Source organism: Musca autumnalis, unplaced genomic scaffold (assembly GCF_047663935.1).
Source record: "Musca autumnalis isolate F117 unplaced genomic scaffold, ASM4766393v1 scaffold_2, whole genome shotgun sequence".
Taxonomy (NCBI): domain Eukaryota; kingdom Metazoa; phylum Arthropoda; class Insecta; order Diptera; family Muscidae; genus Musca; species Musca autumnalis.
This window is the reverse complement of record NW_027411755.1, coordinates 3,363,859-3,377,644: the sequence shown is the minus strand read 5'-3', so window position 1 is coordinate 3,377,644 and position 13,786 is coordinate 3,363,859. Positions and strand designations below refer to the sequence as shown.

Here is a 13,786-nt window from a genome sequence, read left to right as displayed (position 1 = left end):
GACAATTGCTTTGCAATACACAAAACCATTAAATCTCTTAAAGTTCCCCAACAAATAAAAAACGGGTTGTAAACTTTCTGAACACGTTCTAGATCATAAAACTTTCATTTCATATGAGTCATAATTTCATGCATGTGTTGCCATTACCACAGCAACACGAACAGGAAGAGAGTTGCGTTTTGTATTTCGGGGAACTTTTTTCCATTGAAATAACGAGCACAAAGGACATTTTATGTAAGGAATTTTACAAATGTCATAACTAAATGTCTGGTGAGGCAAGAGGGGATATTCACATACATCATGGCACACACACACACCGACATGCAACACACTTCCCGGTTGGCAATGTTTTTTGTCAGGATTTTATTCATGCATGTCTATCTCAACTGCGCATCTACTTGGAATGTGACAAACGAACAAGTAACCAGCAACAACACCAGCACCAATTGTTGTTTGTTTGAAGCATAAAAAATAAGTTAAATAATTGCCACAGCATAATACAGACGCTGATTGAGAAAATAATAAAGAGGGATGAGTTAAATATTTTGCATAGAAATTTGAGACATTCAACAATTAATAATAATGTTGGTATCTACAGTAGGATATAAAATATTAATAGAAAGATAATTTCGAAAGCGTATTGTGTACATATGTACATACATATGTTCCCTTAGGCATCCCATAAGTGAAAGGGGGACTTCTCTCATATCCATGAGAGCGATTTGATTTATATCGCCGAGTCCGAACGGCGTGTCTTCAAGCAGTTTTTCGTGGGTTAAAAACTCAGGTAATGTCACCTACATTACGCCGATGGTTACACTATGCGACACGAAAATTTTTAACCAGCGAGCGTGATATAAGACCAAAAATAAAAAGACACGTGTCCCGGCGTTTTTCCCTACCACTTCAACTTTCGCGGTTATGGGCCCCAAAGACCTGAGGCTTTGATGCCAAAAGGGATCATTTTGTTAGGCACATATCTTCTAAACCGCTTGGAATTTGGGATTACTCGCGGAGGCAAGCTTGTAGGTCTCGTCGTAATGAATAATAATTGTGAACACATAAAATCCATTCATCTTCATCAAGGTCAAAATTCCAAATTTCCATTATATTTTTTTGGGATTTTAGTCTGCAGATATCAAACCGATCAAAATTGAAGCAAACAACCAACTAGTAAAATTTTCCCTAGATCTCAATAAATAACTTTCAAGAACATACGTAAAAATCTAATATTTTAAAAAGTTTTTGTTATTTTCGCATTGAAGAACCGTTCATAGACATTTCGAATGTTCCAGAAAGTTGTTTGCTGCTATCTTTGCTACACTATTGTGGTTGATTGCTTTCTTGAATATTGAATGGCTTAGTATCTATGGAGCGGAAACCAAGAAAAGACGATAAAATTCGCATTTGTTTAGCTATTTTGGCCACTACAGAGTTCGTATGTTCTAGAAAGTTGTTTAATGAGATCTAAGGAACATTTTACTAGTTGGTTGTTTGCTTCAGTTTTGATCGGTTTGATACCTACAGACTAAAATCCGAGAAAAAATCATAATCGAAATTTTAACCTTGAAGATGAGGTCAAATGGATTTAATGTGTTCACAAGTATTATTCTTTAGGACGAGAGCTTAAACTTTGCCTCCATGAGTAATCCCAAATTCCAAACGGTTTAGAAGATATGTGCCTGACAAAATAATGCCATTTCACATCAAAGCCTCATGTCTCTGTGGGCCCATAACCGCGAAAGTTGAAGTGATAGGGCAAAACGCCGGGACACGTGTCTTGTTATTTTTGGGCTTCTATCACGCTGTGGTGTCATACTGTGGTTAATAAACCATGACTCAAAAAATGACACACAGTGTTCACCTGAGAAGTTTTTGCGGATTCTGAAACTACAATGTTCGTAGATAAGAAAAAACAAAAAATTACCGGAGCGCTTTTTAAATATATCGCGATTCAAGTTTTAGGGTTCTTTAGGTTTTCACGATTTTGCTATGAAAATTCTCTACATGATTGACATTTATAATAATTTCGTAGGTTTTACCTTTATTGAGATATAGAAGTTCAAATTGGGACAATGCATTGACTGTATCGCCTCCTTATAAAACAATGTCATGACTGCAATTTTCCAACTTAAACCTATATATCTTGAAAATGCTACAACCTAGGATTACAAAAGCCAATCTTGTAGAGAATTTTCATAGCTAAAAGATTCTCTCTAGTCCCATTTCGATAAGACTTATCGTTTTCCAGCAAATCGTGAAAACCTGACAAAAAAAAAAAATACTATAATTGTGACCTGAACATCTATATATCTCAAAAATGGTAAAACCTATGAACAAGCTATTATAGTCAATTCTCTAGAGAATTTTCACAGCTACAACATTTTCTTTAGCCCCATTTCGATAGGACTTGCGGTTTCCAAGCAAAATCGTGAAAACCTAAAATAAACCTAAAAATGTGAATTTTGACCGCGATTTATTTAAAAATCTCCCTGCGATTTTTTCTAGTTTTTAAATTTTTCTCACCTATGAACAATGCTATTTCAAAATCCGCAAAAACTTCCCAGGTGTAAGCGGTTTCCATTTAAAGTTTGTTAAGGCGCACCATGTATGAACTTGTTTATAAGGTATCGATACAGTCAATGCATGCGGTAAAACCTATGAAATTATCATAAAGGTCAAGCTTGTAAAGAATTTTCATAGCTACAACATTTTCTTTAGTCCCATTTCGTGAAAACCTAAAAAACCCCTAAAACTGTCAACTTGAATCGCGATTTATTTAAAAAGCGCTCCGTCGATTTTCTTTGTTTTTTGATTTTTTTCTATGAACATTTTAGTCTCAGAATCCGCAAAAACTTCCCAGGTGTAAGCACCTTCCATTTAAAGTTGCTTCAAGAGCACCATGTGTTATTTTTGTCACCATCGAAAATATGATATTGCCTGGCCTAGGAATCGAGCTCGAGTATTCAGTTGGGAATAATATTGAAGGTGGGATTGTAATGATTTTAGCTACATCAACATTAACTACATTGTATACATCTTTGTAGCGGATTGACCAGAAACCAAAAGTGTTTCGGCCAGCGACTGTCAATCCAGCTTGAACATATGCTGCTACAACAACATGGTAACATGGAGTGTATAAATACATTGCAGTTTTATTAAAGCGTTTCATTAAAGCAATTTTATCATGATCCCTGCAACTTAAAAGGATGCCAATATTAACCACCCACCACCTCCCCTGAAGACATATTACAAATTCTCTTTACCTTTTTTCAAAGTCCTCTTCAAATTCATATTTCATTCTCTTCGCTGGTATGTATTTACAAACAATTTTAATCCCCAATCAAGTATGCATATCCAGAGTGTGCTTTAAAAGTCATTATGGCTAAATTTCAAAGGACACTTAAACAAGGTTGAGCTGCAATTTTGACACTCTTTCATAAAGAGGGTGAATGTGTTGTTGTTGTTGTTGCCTTTTTATTTTTTTAGCAAAGCCATAACTAAAAATATAAAAAACCAGCAGCAAGGTAAAATGAAATGTTGTCATCATAAAATTTGCATATGTATGACGAAGAAGAAGAAGAAGATGTCAAAACCATTGGCTGCTGTTGTATTTATATAGGCCCATTTTCATTCATTGTGTACCTACTACCCTCCAGTAGAGCTTTTCCATTAGTACGGTTAAAGAAAGATCTTCATAAGACGACATGACAAAAAAGCGGAAACATTTTATTCCTTCATCATGTTTCATGTCTTTTCTTTCTTTTGGAATTGCTAAACTTAACCTAACAAAAGTAAATATGGATGGATAATCGTTACTTGGTAATACCACATTCTTTGACATGTGTATGCATGACTTAACAATGTGTAAGAGAAATTCTCTGTAATGAATAAATTAACAGTAATTGAGGTAAATATGTGGGGGTATGTATGTGGAGGTGTGAGCTAGGTAACAAAACCAATACTCTTGTATGAATCCTCCTGCCACTTAATGAAACATCATGTTCTATCAGTTCCGGCCAAAGTGCTTTAAAATATTCAATCTTTAAAGATTTGAAATAACAGAAATTGTAGAAAAATATCATTAAGATTAAAAATGCTTTAAAAGTATAGTATTGAATATAATGTTAAATATATTTTCAGCATAATTAGATGCTTCAATTAAAGCAGAAATCACCAAATATGTTTATGCAAATGACTTCAACAACTTACATAAACATACATAAATCTCGATCAATAATTAAAATATTTAAATTAAAAAAAATCGCCGGAGAGATTTTAAAATAAATCGCGGTTAAGGGTCACATTTTTAATGTTTGTTTTAGGTTTTCAAGAAAAAAAACCTAAAAATTTGAACTTTGACCGCCATTTATTTAAACAATTTAGTGAACATTTTCGTCCTATTATTATACCCTCAGCCTTTAGGCAAGAGGGTATATAAACTTTGATACGACCAAAAATGTGCCTCATCGAAATAATGGTTTTAGACCCCAAGTATGTTTGTACGATATCCGTTTCAGACAATTTTGAGTAGATCTAGCAATGTCCGTCCGTCTGTCCGTCTGGCTGGTGCGCACGATAACTCTCGAACGGATCAATCGATTCGGTTCAAATTTTGGGTATCGAAATATTTTGTCCAGATTTGATTTAAGTTCGAAGATGGACCATATAGGTCCACTCCTTCAGGTGGGGGAGGTACAAATGTTCATAAATTGTCGCAAAACTTGTGCGCACGATAACTCTCGAAGGGAGTAACCGAATTGAACCAAACTACTACTCCTTCAGGTACCCCCACACAAAATTTGAAATACATAAGTGCAGTTTAGTGACACCTCACGAATCGTTATGAAATTTTTTGTAACAGGATGTTCGTGCGTCATTGTAATTTTTTTCGAGGGCAAGTCCATAGTTCCCGATATAATGGCGCATAACCTCAAAAAACGCTGCACAATGTCGCGAGTTCAAATAAACGGTGGCCAAATATAAAATGAGTTGGCGTTGGCAGATGAATTTTTTGGTGTAAATACTTATAGTTCACTGACAATGTCGAGAGCAAAAAATTGGGAAGGTCGGTCCACGTTTTGGGATAGTCCCCATACAACGGTACTTCTTAATGTTTCGGTATTTTGAATATTTTAGCTAAACTTATCAACCAAATTGGTTGAATTTTGAGATGCGGGGTTTTCACTTTACAATAAAAATTATGGATAAAATTATGGACATATGTCCACGTTTTGATCTAGACCCTATATAACGGTACCTCCCGATTTTCGGAATTTTGAAGATTTTACATATGTTTCACGCCTAAATACGCCGAAATTTTGCATTGAGGGTTCCCAATGGACCAAAAAACTTTTCTGATAAAAATTATGTACATAGGTCCACGTTTTGATGTAGCTCCAATAGAACGGTATCGCCCGATTTTCGGTATTTTCTAGGTTTTAGCCACATTATACAACCAATGTAGCTGATATTTGGTATTTAGTCTTCGCCAGGTCTTGCGTAACATAACTCTCGCTTACATACTTGGATTACGTCCAAATATGGAACGTACATCGTACCACTACTTAGGTTCAAATATGGACTATATTTGTCCACTCCTCGGGTACCTCCCACACAAAATTTTGGATAAATTCACTTTAAGACCTGCTCTCGAATCACTTCGAATTTTGTTGAAGCAACTTGCATTCGCAGCCTCAATTACAGCAGTTAAAGTTTTTTCAGGGGCAAGTCCATACTTCTTGAGAAAACAGCCCGAAAGCTGTGCGTGAACGGATAATGCAAGATCGCCATGTTATATACCTTTAAAAAGAGGCATCCTTTTGCATTTTTGCCACCAACTAACATTTGATACTGCATTAACACGTGGCCGCAAAAATGGATTTTTCTCGTTTGATCCGGCAAATTTGGACAATCCTTAAAAAAACTCTTGTGGATTGGTGCAAAGAAATTGTGAATCGCAATGCTTCAAACGACATTTATAAGATCGTCACAGACGACGAATCTTAGAAACAGGAATAGACCGTTTAGGTCTTCGAAAGCGAGGCAAAATCCAATGAAAGGTGTTCATGTAAAAATCACTTTGAAGCAAATGGTCGCCTGTTTCTTCGTCAAAACTGACCGAGTGACGACTATACGGCTTGAGAAATTTAGGACGGTTAATTCTGAGTGGTACACTACAATTTGTGTGCCTGAGGTCTCCTGAGAAATTCGAAAAACGAACAAGATTAATCATTCTGCAGTATGACAACGCAAGCTGGACAATTTTATAGAATTGTTTTTAATGGTGTCAGGTAGATTTTAGTCAACGCACCAATGTGCTATCTTTACACATAACAGATGTCGGCCATAAATAGAAAGGGTCGGTAATAAAATAGTGTATGTTTCTTATCACCCGCAACGCAGTGTGTGCGTGGTGTGCATGATGTATTTATGTACACAGCGTACATTACTAAATGTATTGTCTGTGTGTGTTAGTTTTAAGAGTTGTAAATATTTTGTAGAATAGTAAATAAATTTTTGAGTTTCTTTCGAACCATCGAAGAATATACATCACCCGCGTGTTTTCGTTCTTGGGTTTTTCCTTAGGTTTTCTTGGGCTGCATTGTAGTGATGAGGCTAGGAGTCGCCTCATCATTTGGTGACCCCAAAGTGATTGTTATATGTTTAGTAAAAACACGTAATAGATCCGCTATTTAAGTGACGTGGTAGGCTCGCAGTTCCAAAGGAGAACGTTGTGTAGTTTATACGTGTAGTGCAGTGCTGTAGAAAAAAGTGACTGTGTTAGGTTATTAAAAGACGCATACTCGAAGCAAAGAGTATGTTAGGTCAATTTTAATAACAAATAAAAAAAAAAAAATAATAAAGTGACAAAAAATATAGCTCGCGAAAATGAATTTCGAAGAATTCATCCAACATCAAAGGATGTTGGGCGAGTATATAGTGTCCATTGATTTACAAATATACAAAATTGCTCAAACAAGTGTAGCCAAGGAAATTAGGGAAAAGTGTTCCAAAATAGTTAGTTCTTTCGCGGAAGCAAGAACGGACTTTTTAGGTAACGAAAGGGAGCTCCGACGTATGGAAAAAGTACCATACGATCATTGCATATTCGCTGTGGGAGTGCAATATGCCGTTAAAAGCATAGAGGAAAACATGGAAGCTATGGGTTTGTTTGTGCCTATAGAAGTGCCACGTTTACATAATGTAGATTTTATAGCTGAGGTGAACAGCTTAAGTTCATCGGAACAGTGTGGAAAGAAATCCGGACTGCTCCAAACAGGACCGCCAAATATTAGGGAAACAATTAATTTAGTAGATGCTTCTTTTGATTTTTGGGGGGAGATTAGAAAAGCTCTTTTCTCAAGAACAAAAGACTTCGAAAAGAGTTATCAGTCATTATTGTCACATTACGTGCGATATTTGGAGGTAGTAGGGATAGAGGGTGACTACACAAGTCATTACCATTATCTGCAAATTTGTTACCAAATAGTAAGAAGTGGGAACATTTCAAGAGTAGCACCAAAAAAGGTGAACATAAATTATGAGGCACAGTTCTCAGGTAGTTTAGGGCCTATACAGGAAGTTGTTAGGAGCTCGAAAACTGAGAATGAAAAGGCGTGCGTGGATGTTTCGCGAAAATTAAAAAGTGAAACAAATCGATTACGAGAAGAAAATGAGCAATTTAAGTCCAAATTGGATCAACAAATCAAGGACTGCCGACTTGCTGAAGAAAAGGCTCGAATGTATGAGTCACAGGTCACTGACGTTACCGTCAAATACAATGCTGCTTATGCTGAAAAGGAAAAGGCTGTGGAAAATCTTTGTGAAGTGCAGAAAGAATCGGAGTGTCTACGACAACAATTGGACGAAGCTCGTAAATATTTAAACGCTGAATCCATGATCCGTACGGATTTGCAAAACCGCATTCAGAGACTACGCGAAGAACTCACGTTTAAGGAGCAAAGTCATTTGCGAGAAATTGATGAAATACATTCTCGCCACCAAGCTGAAATCAGTGCAGTGTTACAACAGTTGCGTGAACAACACGAAGAACAAATGCGCAAACTTGAAATGATGTACCAACAAGAGATTAATAGTCTTCAAGCAGAAGCCAATCATAGCTTGAATAGTCGCATTAATGAGTTGGAAGCTACAAATGCTGCATTGAATACCCGTAATCGTGATTTGGAGGAATTGATCCAACAGGAACGGACATGCCATGCTGCTGAGGTAGTAAATCTGGAAGATGAATTGCGACGTCTACGAAATGGAATGGCACAACAACAACTACAAGAAGAAAGTGCTATGTACGACAAATTACTGTGGAACGAAGAAGATATGAGTCAACCCAGCAGGGAGAAAGATCACATCGAAATTTCCCAAAGTGATCTTGAAGAAATGGTACTGAAGAAAGGTACTAAAGAAGTACATATCGGTGGTTTCCAATTTAAACCTAATGCCAATGACAAAGAGAATGACGTCAATTTCCATCGCTCAGGCACCATTGAGGGTGATATCAACAAATTGAGAGTTAGTGCAACATATGAACCTCCGATCCACATGGTTATGAAGTCACAAGAAATACAAGGTGGCGCTAGCAAAAAGGCATCGATGTTTAATGCCAATGAAGAAGTTACCGGTTATCGCACAACCAGAGCTGACGCTAGCAATGTTTCAGGTTATCCTCTACGAAGAAAATGGATTTACCACGTAATTAAGCAATGGAAAAGAAGTCCCCGTCCGAGCTGGTTGCTGAAGGTGTTGGGTGCCATCACCTAGAATTAAGTTATAATAATTGTTGCATTCATATAATTAGTTTTAGAATATAAGTAATGCCTTCAGCAGTTACAAAATTAAATGTAATTGCAATATTACTAAAAAATTTAGTTTGTAAAAGATAAGATACTAATACATACAATTGTTAAAAGATTAGGATCTTTTCACGGCGGGGAGTATGGACAATTTTATAGAATTGTTTTTAATGGTGTCAGGTAGATTTTAGTCAACGCACCAATGTGCTATCTTTACACATAACAGATGTCGGCCATAAATAGAAAGGGTCGGTAATAAAATAGTGTATGTTTCTTATCACCCGCAACGCAGTGTGTGCGTGGTGTGCATGATGTATTTATGTACACAGCGTACATTACTAAATGTATTGTCTGTGTGTGTTAGTTTTAAGAGTTGTAAATATTTTGTAGAATAGTAAATAAATTTTTGAGTTTCTTTCGAACCATCGAAGAATATACATCACCCGCGTGTTTTCGTTCTTGGGTTTTTCCTTAGGTTTTCTTGGGCTGCATTGTAGTGATGAGGCTAGGAGTCGCCTCATCACAAGCTCTCACACATAGATTCAAACCAGCCCCTGTTTGGCGGACAGAACGTGGAATTGATGGGTCATCCGCCGTACAGCCCAGACAGGGGATCCAATGACATTTGATTCCAGCATATCTAGAAAAAGGCGTGGTTAACGATTTTCGTTGCCAGAAGATGCTGTTGAAGCGTTCCAAAACCATGTTTTGGAGGCGTCTTAATCGGAGTTGAAAAAGTGATTTAACAAGTGCTTTGAGCTGGAGACTACTTAAGAAAACAATAAAACTATTTTTGATGGTAAAAATTTGCATTTTTGTTGTTAGGCCAGATAGTTATCGTGCAGCCCTCGTACCAAGTTGTTGTACTCGTTCCTATATGCGCATGCACAATTTTATAGCTTCGTTTACTCGGTCACGATGTTCAAATGGGGTTATATTACCCAACGTCGGTCATCACTGCCCTTTGTGCCTGTAGAGGTGTACACGACGATAACGGGCTACTATATAAGTTTCTGGTCTAATAATGATAACACGAATATTTATTATCAAAAATGGTTTTTTTTAGTATTTCCAGTATACACTAGGGTTATTACTTTTTGGCATTTTTTCAAGAATGATTTCCTGTAGTGAGAATAAATGAACTTTTGCCTATTAATGTCTAAAATAACGTTCATTCCATTTTATTATAAAAAAGGTTCCGCACAAACCACTTTGATTTATTTATTTATTTATTTTTTTTTTGTTTGAAAAAAATACTATGAAATGATTTTTTTTTTCCAAATATTATTTCCTGTTGTATGAAAGAATGACCTTTTGACTATTAATAACTAAAATAACTTTCTTCCATTTAAATATTGAAAAAGACCCCGCGCAAACCACGTTTAATTTTTATGATATATTAAATAAAGTTATATCTATATATATATAAAGTAGAAAAATTGTTTGTTTGAAATTTATAGACTCAAAAACCGCTGAACCGATTTGCCTGAAATTTTCAGAGTATATCACTTCATGGCCCGAAAGTAACATAGGCTATAACATGTTTTGAAATTCCGCGTTGATCCGGAGATATAGCATCAGAATCGGATATACCTCCGAAAAAATTATATATTGTGTATGCAAATATCTACGAGTATACAACAGATACAGTCTCTAAATTTGGAATGTGTGACGGAATTTGGCCTACAAATAAATGTGCTAAAAAAGATCGAAATAGGTTCAGATTTGGATATAGCTCCCATATATATATTATTTGGCAAATTGATTTTTTCAAGTCACTGTAAACAACACTGCAAGTACGTTTATGCAAAAATATCAAACTTTCCAATGGAAATGTCAAATGGCAATTCGTAGTGTTACCTACGCCAGAAACTTATATAGCAGACCTCGTATATTGCCGCCAAAACCAATATTTCTCACTCGATGTCATTATGCACGTAAGATTGGGTGAATTGCTATACATATATTACTATACATACATATATTACTAATTTTTCTTTTAGAGGTCCAAATGGCCCAAAAGTCTCAAAAGTCGCTGCGGATACTGCGTTTGATTTAAGTGGATTTGGATGAATTTTCGTTATTTTTTATACCCTACACCACTATGTGGGGAGGGTATTATAAGTTGGTTTTGGGCAAAAAGTTTGTAACGCATCGAAATAGTGGTCGTAGACCCATACATATATATACCAAAAGGAACGTCTCGACGAGCTGAGTCGATCTGGCTATGTGTGTCCGTCCGTCCGTCTGTCCATCTAAACCTTGTAATCACGCTACAGGTCGCAATTTTGATCGGATCGTCACGAAATTTTGGATGTTGATGGGGATCCCGGAGGGGAAGAAGCCTATTGATTTGGTGATGGTCGGATAATATTTAGGGGTCGGAAAGGGCAAAAAACTTAGGTGGATAAATAGACAACGTTTTTTTCTAAAGCAAATATCTCAGCTTCTATGTAGGGTATACCAAAAGCAACCTGATAATGAAAGTAGAAAATATCACCTTTCTAATGATGTAAAGTAGGTGCTCGTAGGTGATGAAACAACGAAGATATCACAATAGTAGCAAATAAAACCCCAATTTTCATTTTTGCGATTTTCATTATATTGACCAATATCACAGCTTTAGTTGAACATTTTCCAAAAGCAAAGCATGACTATGAAAGTAGAAGATGCCATCTTTACAATGATGCAAACTAGGTCTGCGTAGGTAACCAAATAACGGAGATATCGCAATAGTCGGTAATACATCCCATTTTTCTATTTTTTTGGAAATCACGCTACAGATCGCAATTTTGATCTGATCGTCACGAAAATTTGAGGGTTAATGGGGGTCTCACAGATTAAGAAGCCTATTGATTTGGGGGTCCCACAGAGGAAGAAGCCTACTGATTTTAATGATGGTCGGATAATATTCAGTGGTCGGAATGGGCAAAAACTTATTTGGAGAAAAGGTCTACGTTTTATTTCAAAGCCAATATCTCTGTTTCTTTAAGAGGTTTGATATACCTGGCAAGGAAAGTAGAAAATATCACCTTTACAACGATGTAAAGTAGGTTGTCGTAGCTGCTCAAACAACAGAGATATCGCAATAGTCGGTAATGCATCCCATTTTCCGATTTGTTTGTAATCACGCTACAGGTCGCAATTTTGATCGGATCGTCACGAATTTTTTGGGAGTTGATGCGGGTCCCACAGAGGAAGAAGCCTATTTAGTTTGGTGATGGTCGGATAATATTCAGGAGCCGGAATAAGCGAAAAGCTTATGTGGAGAAAAGTCAAGGTTTTTTTCTTATGCGAATATCTCCGCTTCTGGTAGGAGTATTCCAAAAGGAATACCCGTCAATGGAAAAGTATGTTGGCGTAAGTGAGCAAACCGAGATATTGCAAAATTCAGTAGTATACCCAATTTTTCTATTTTTTGTAATCACGCTACATTTTTGAATTTTGACCGGATAGTGACGAAATTTTGGGGGTAGATGGGGGCCCCAGAGAGGAAGAAGCCTATTGATTTTTGTGATAGTCGGATAATATTTAGGGGTCGGAATCGGGAAAAACTCATTTGGGGACAAATTCAAAGTTTTATTCTTTGTGAATATATCGGCTTCTAGTAGGGGTATTTCAACGGCAAAGCCTGTCAATGGAAGAAGAAAACATTACCTTTACATTGGTGTAAAGCAGGTTGGCGAATGTGGTCAAACAAGGGAGATACCACAATAGTCGGTAATGCATCCAATTCTTCCATTTTTTGCAATCAAGCTACAGGTCGTAATTTTGATCGGAAATTTTGGTTGCTTATGGGGTCCCCCGGTGGTAGTCGGATTATATTCCCTAAAAGAAATGTTTACCAGGGAAAAGCTTATGCACAGGGGTAGTGGTGTAGGGTATCACATGGTCGGCCCCGTCCCGACTATAGCCTTTGCTCACTTGTTTACATTTGATTTAGTTTTACAACAAAAACTGCTGTATAGATTTTTCTCAATCCATCCATTCTTAACCCACTTGAACCCACTGGTCGTTTAGACGCCACCAAAAATGGATGCAAAAATTAATAAAACATGGATATTTTCGCACATTTTTGTGTGGCCTAAACGCTATTGGCCTAAAACGCAAGCAATTAAAAAAATCGACTTTTTGGTCTCAAGTCTTAAAAATATCATTTTCATATACAATTTTTAGTTTTCTCGCAAAAAGAATTCTCGGCGCTATGTGGGTTAATTTACATGTTATTTATGTACTTTTGTTTGACATTTGTCTTACTAGTATCATTCCATTATCGCTTAGTGTCAATTTTCCCTGTTTCTTTTGCTATAGTTTTTGTTGTACTCTTTTTCACGTTCGTTCAGTGACTTCATTGTTGCTCTTTCAATTCTCTCGTATTTGTCGCCCTTTCGCTCATACGAGTTTATGTATGCGTTTTTATTCGCTTAAGGCGAATAGAGTGTTTTTTGCACTGTTGAATTATCCGTATTCGATGCTCTAACTTTTGGGGTTACCGACAAAAATCGGTAATATTAAAATGCTTATAATTTCGGTAATTAACTATATTTTTCGGTAAGTTAGCAACAAATAAAAAGTAGTCGTAAAGTTTTACCGATAGCAACAGTGTTGTCAACTTTTATTTGAACTTTTCATTCAAAATTTTGCTTTTTAAAATTACCGGTTTTTGTCGGTAACTTAAAAAACGAGTTGGAGGAACTAGACTAGAAACATCGATGACGAGAGGAGGTTTCTGCATGAATACAACAGACTTGTGAGGAATTCACCAAAAAGAACAAACCCGTAAAATATGTCACACAAGTTTTATTAATTGTTAAAATTTTTTCTACTGGTCTTATTGTGTCACCTTGTTTTTTGCACTATAGCTTTGAATAATTTCTAAAACTAGATGTTTGAAATAAAAATGGCATAGCCTTTCCTTTTTAACTGTTCTTTAAATATGAATATTTATTTTTAATTATAAATACTTGAATGAG

The 13,786-nt window shown here is 36.3% G+C and overlaps 2 protein-coding genes across 7 annotated transcripts in view; both read left to right on the top strand.

The window, feature by feature from the left end:
* The window catches only part of Dpp10 (Dipeptidyl peptidase 10), a 174,295-nt gene that overhangs the window by 27,215 nt on the left and 133,294 nt on the right, over positions 1–13,786 (top strand). The window lies entirely within an intron of this gene.
* Positions 7,744–13,028, top strand: LOC141395264 (lamin-C-like). The gene is made up of 2 exons (XM_073970921.1): positions 7,744–8,712; positions 12,990–13,028. The coding sequence occupies exons 1-2, from the start codon at positions 7,744–7,746 to the stop codon at positions 13,026–13,028; spliced, it is 1,008 nt and encodes a 335-aa protein (XP_073827022.1).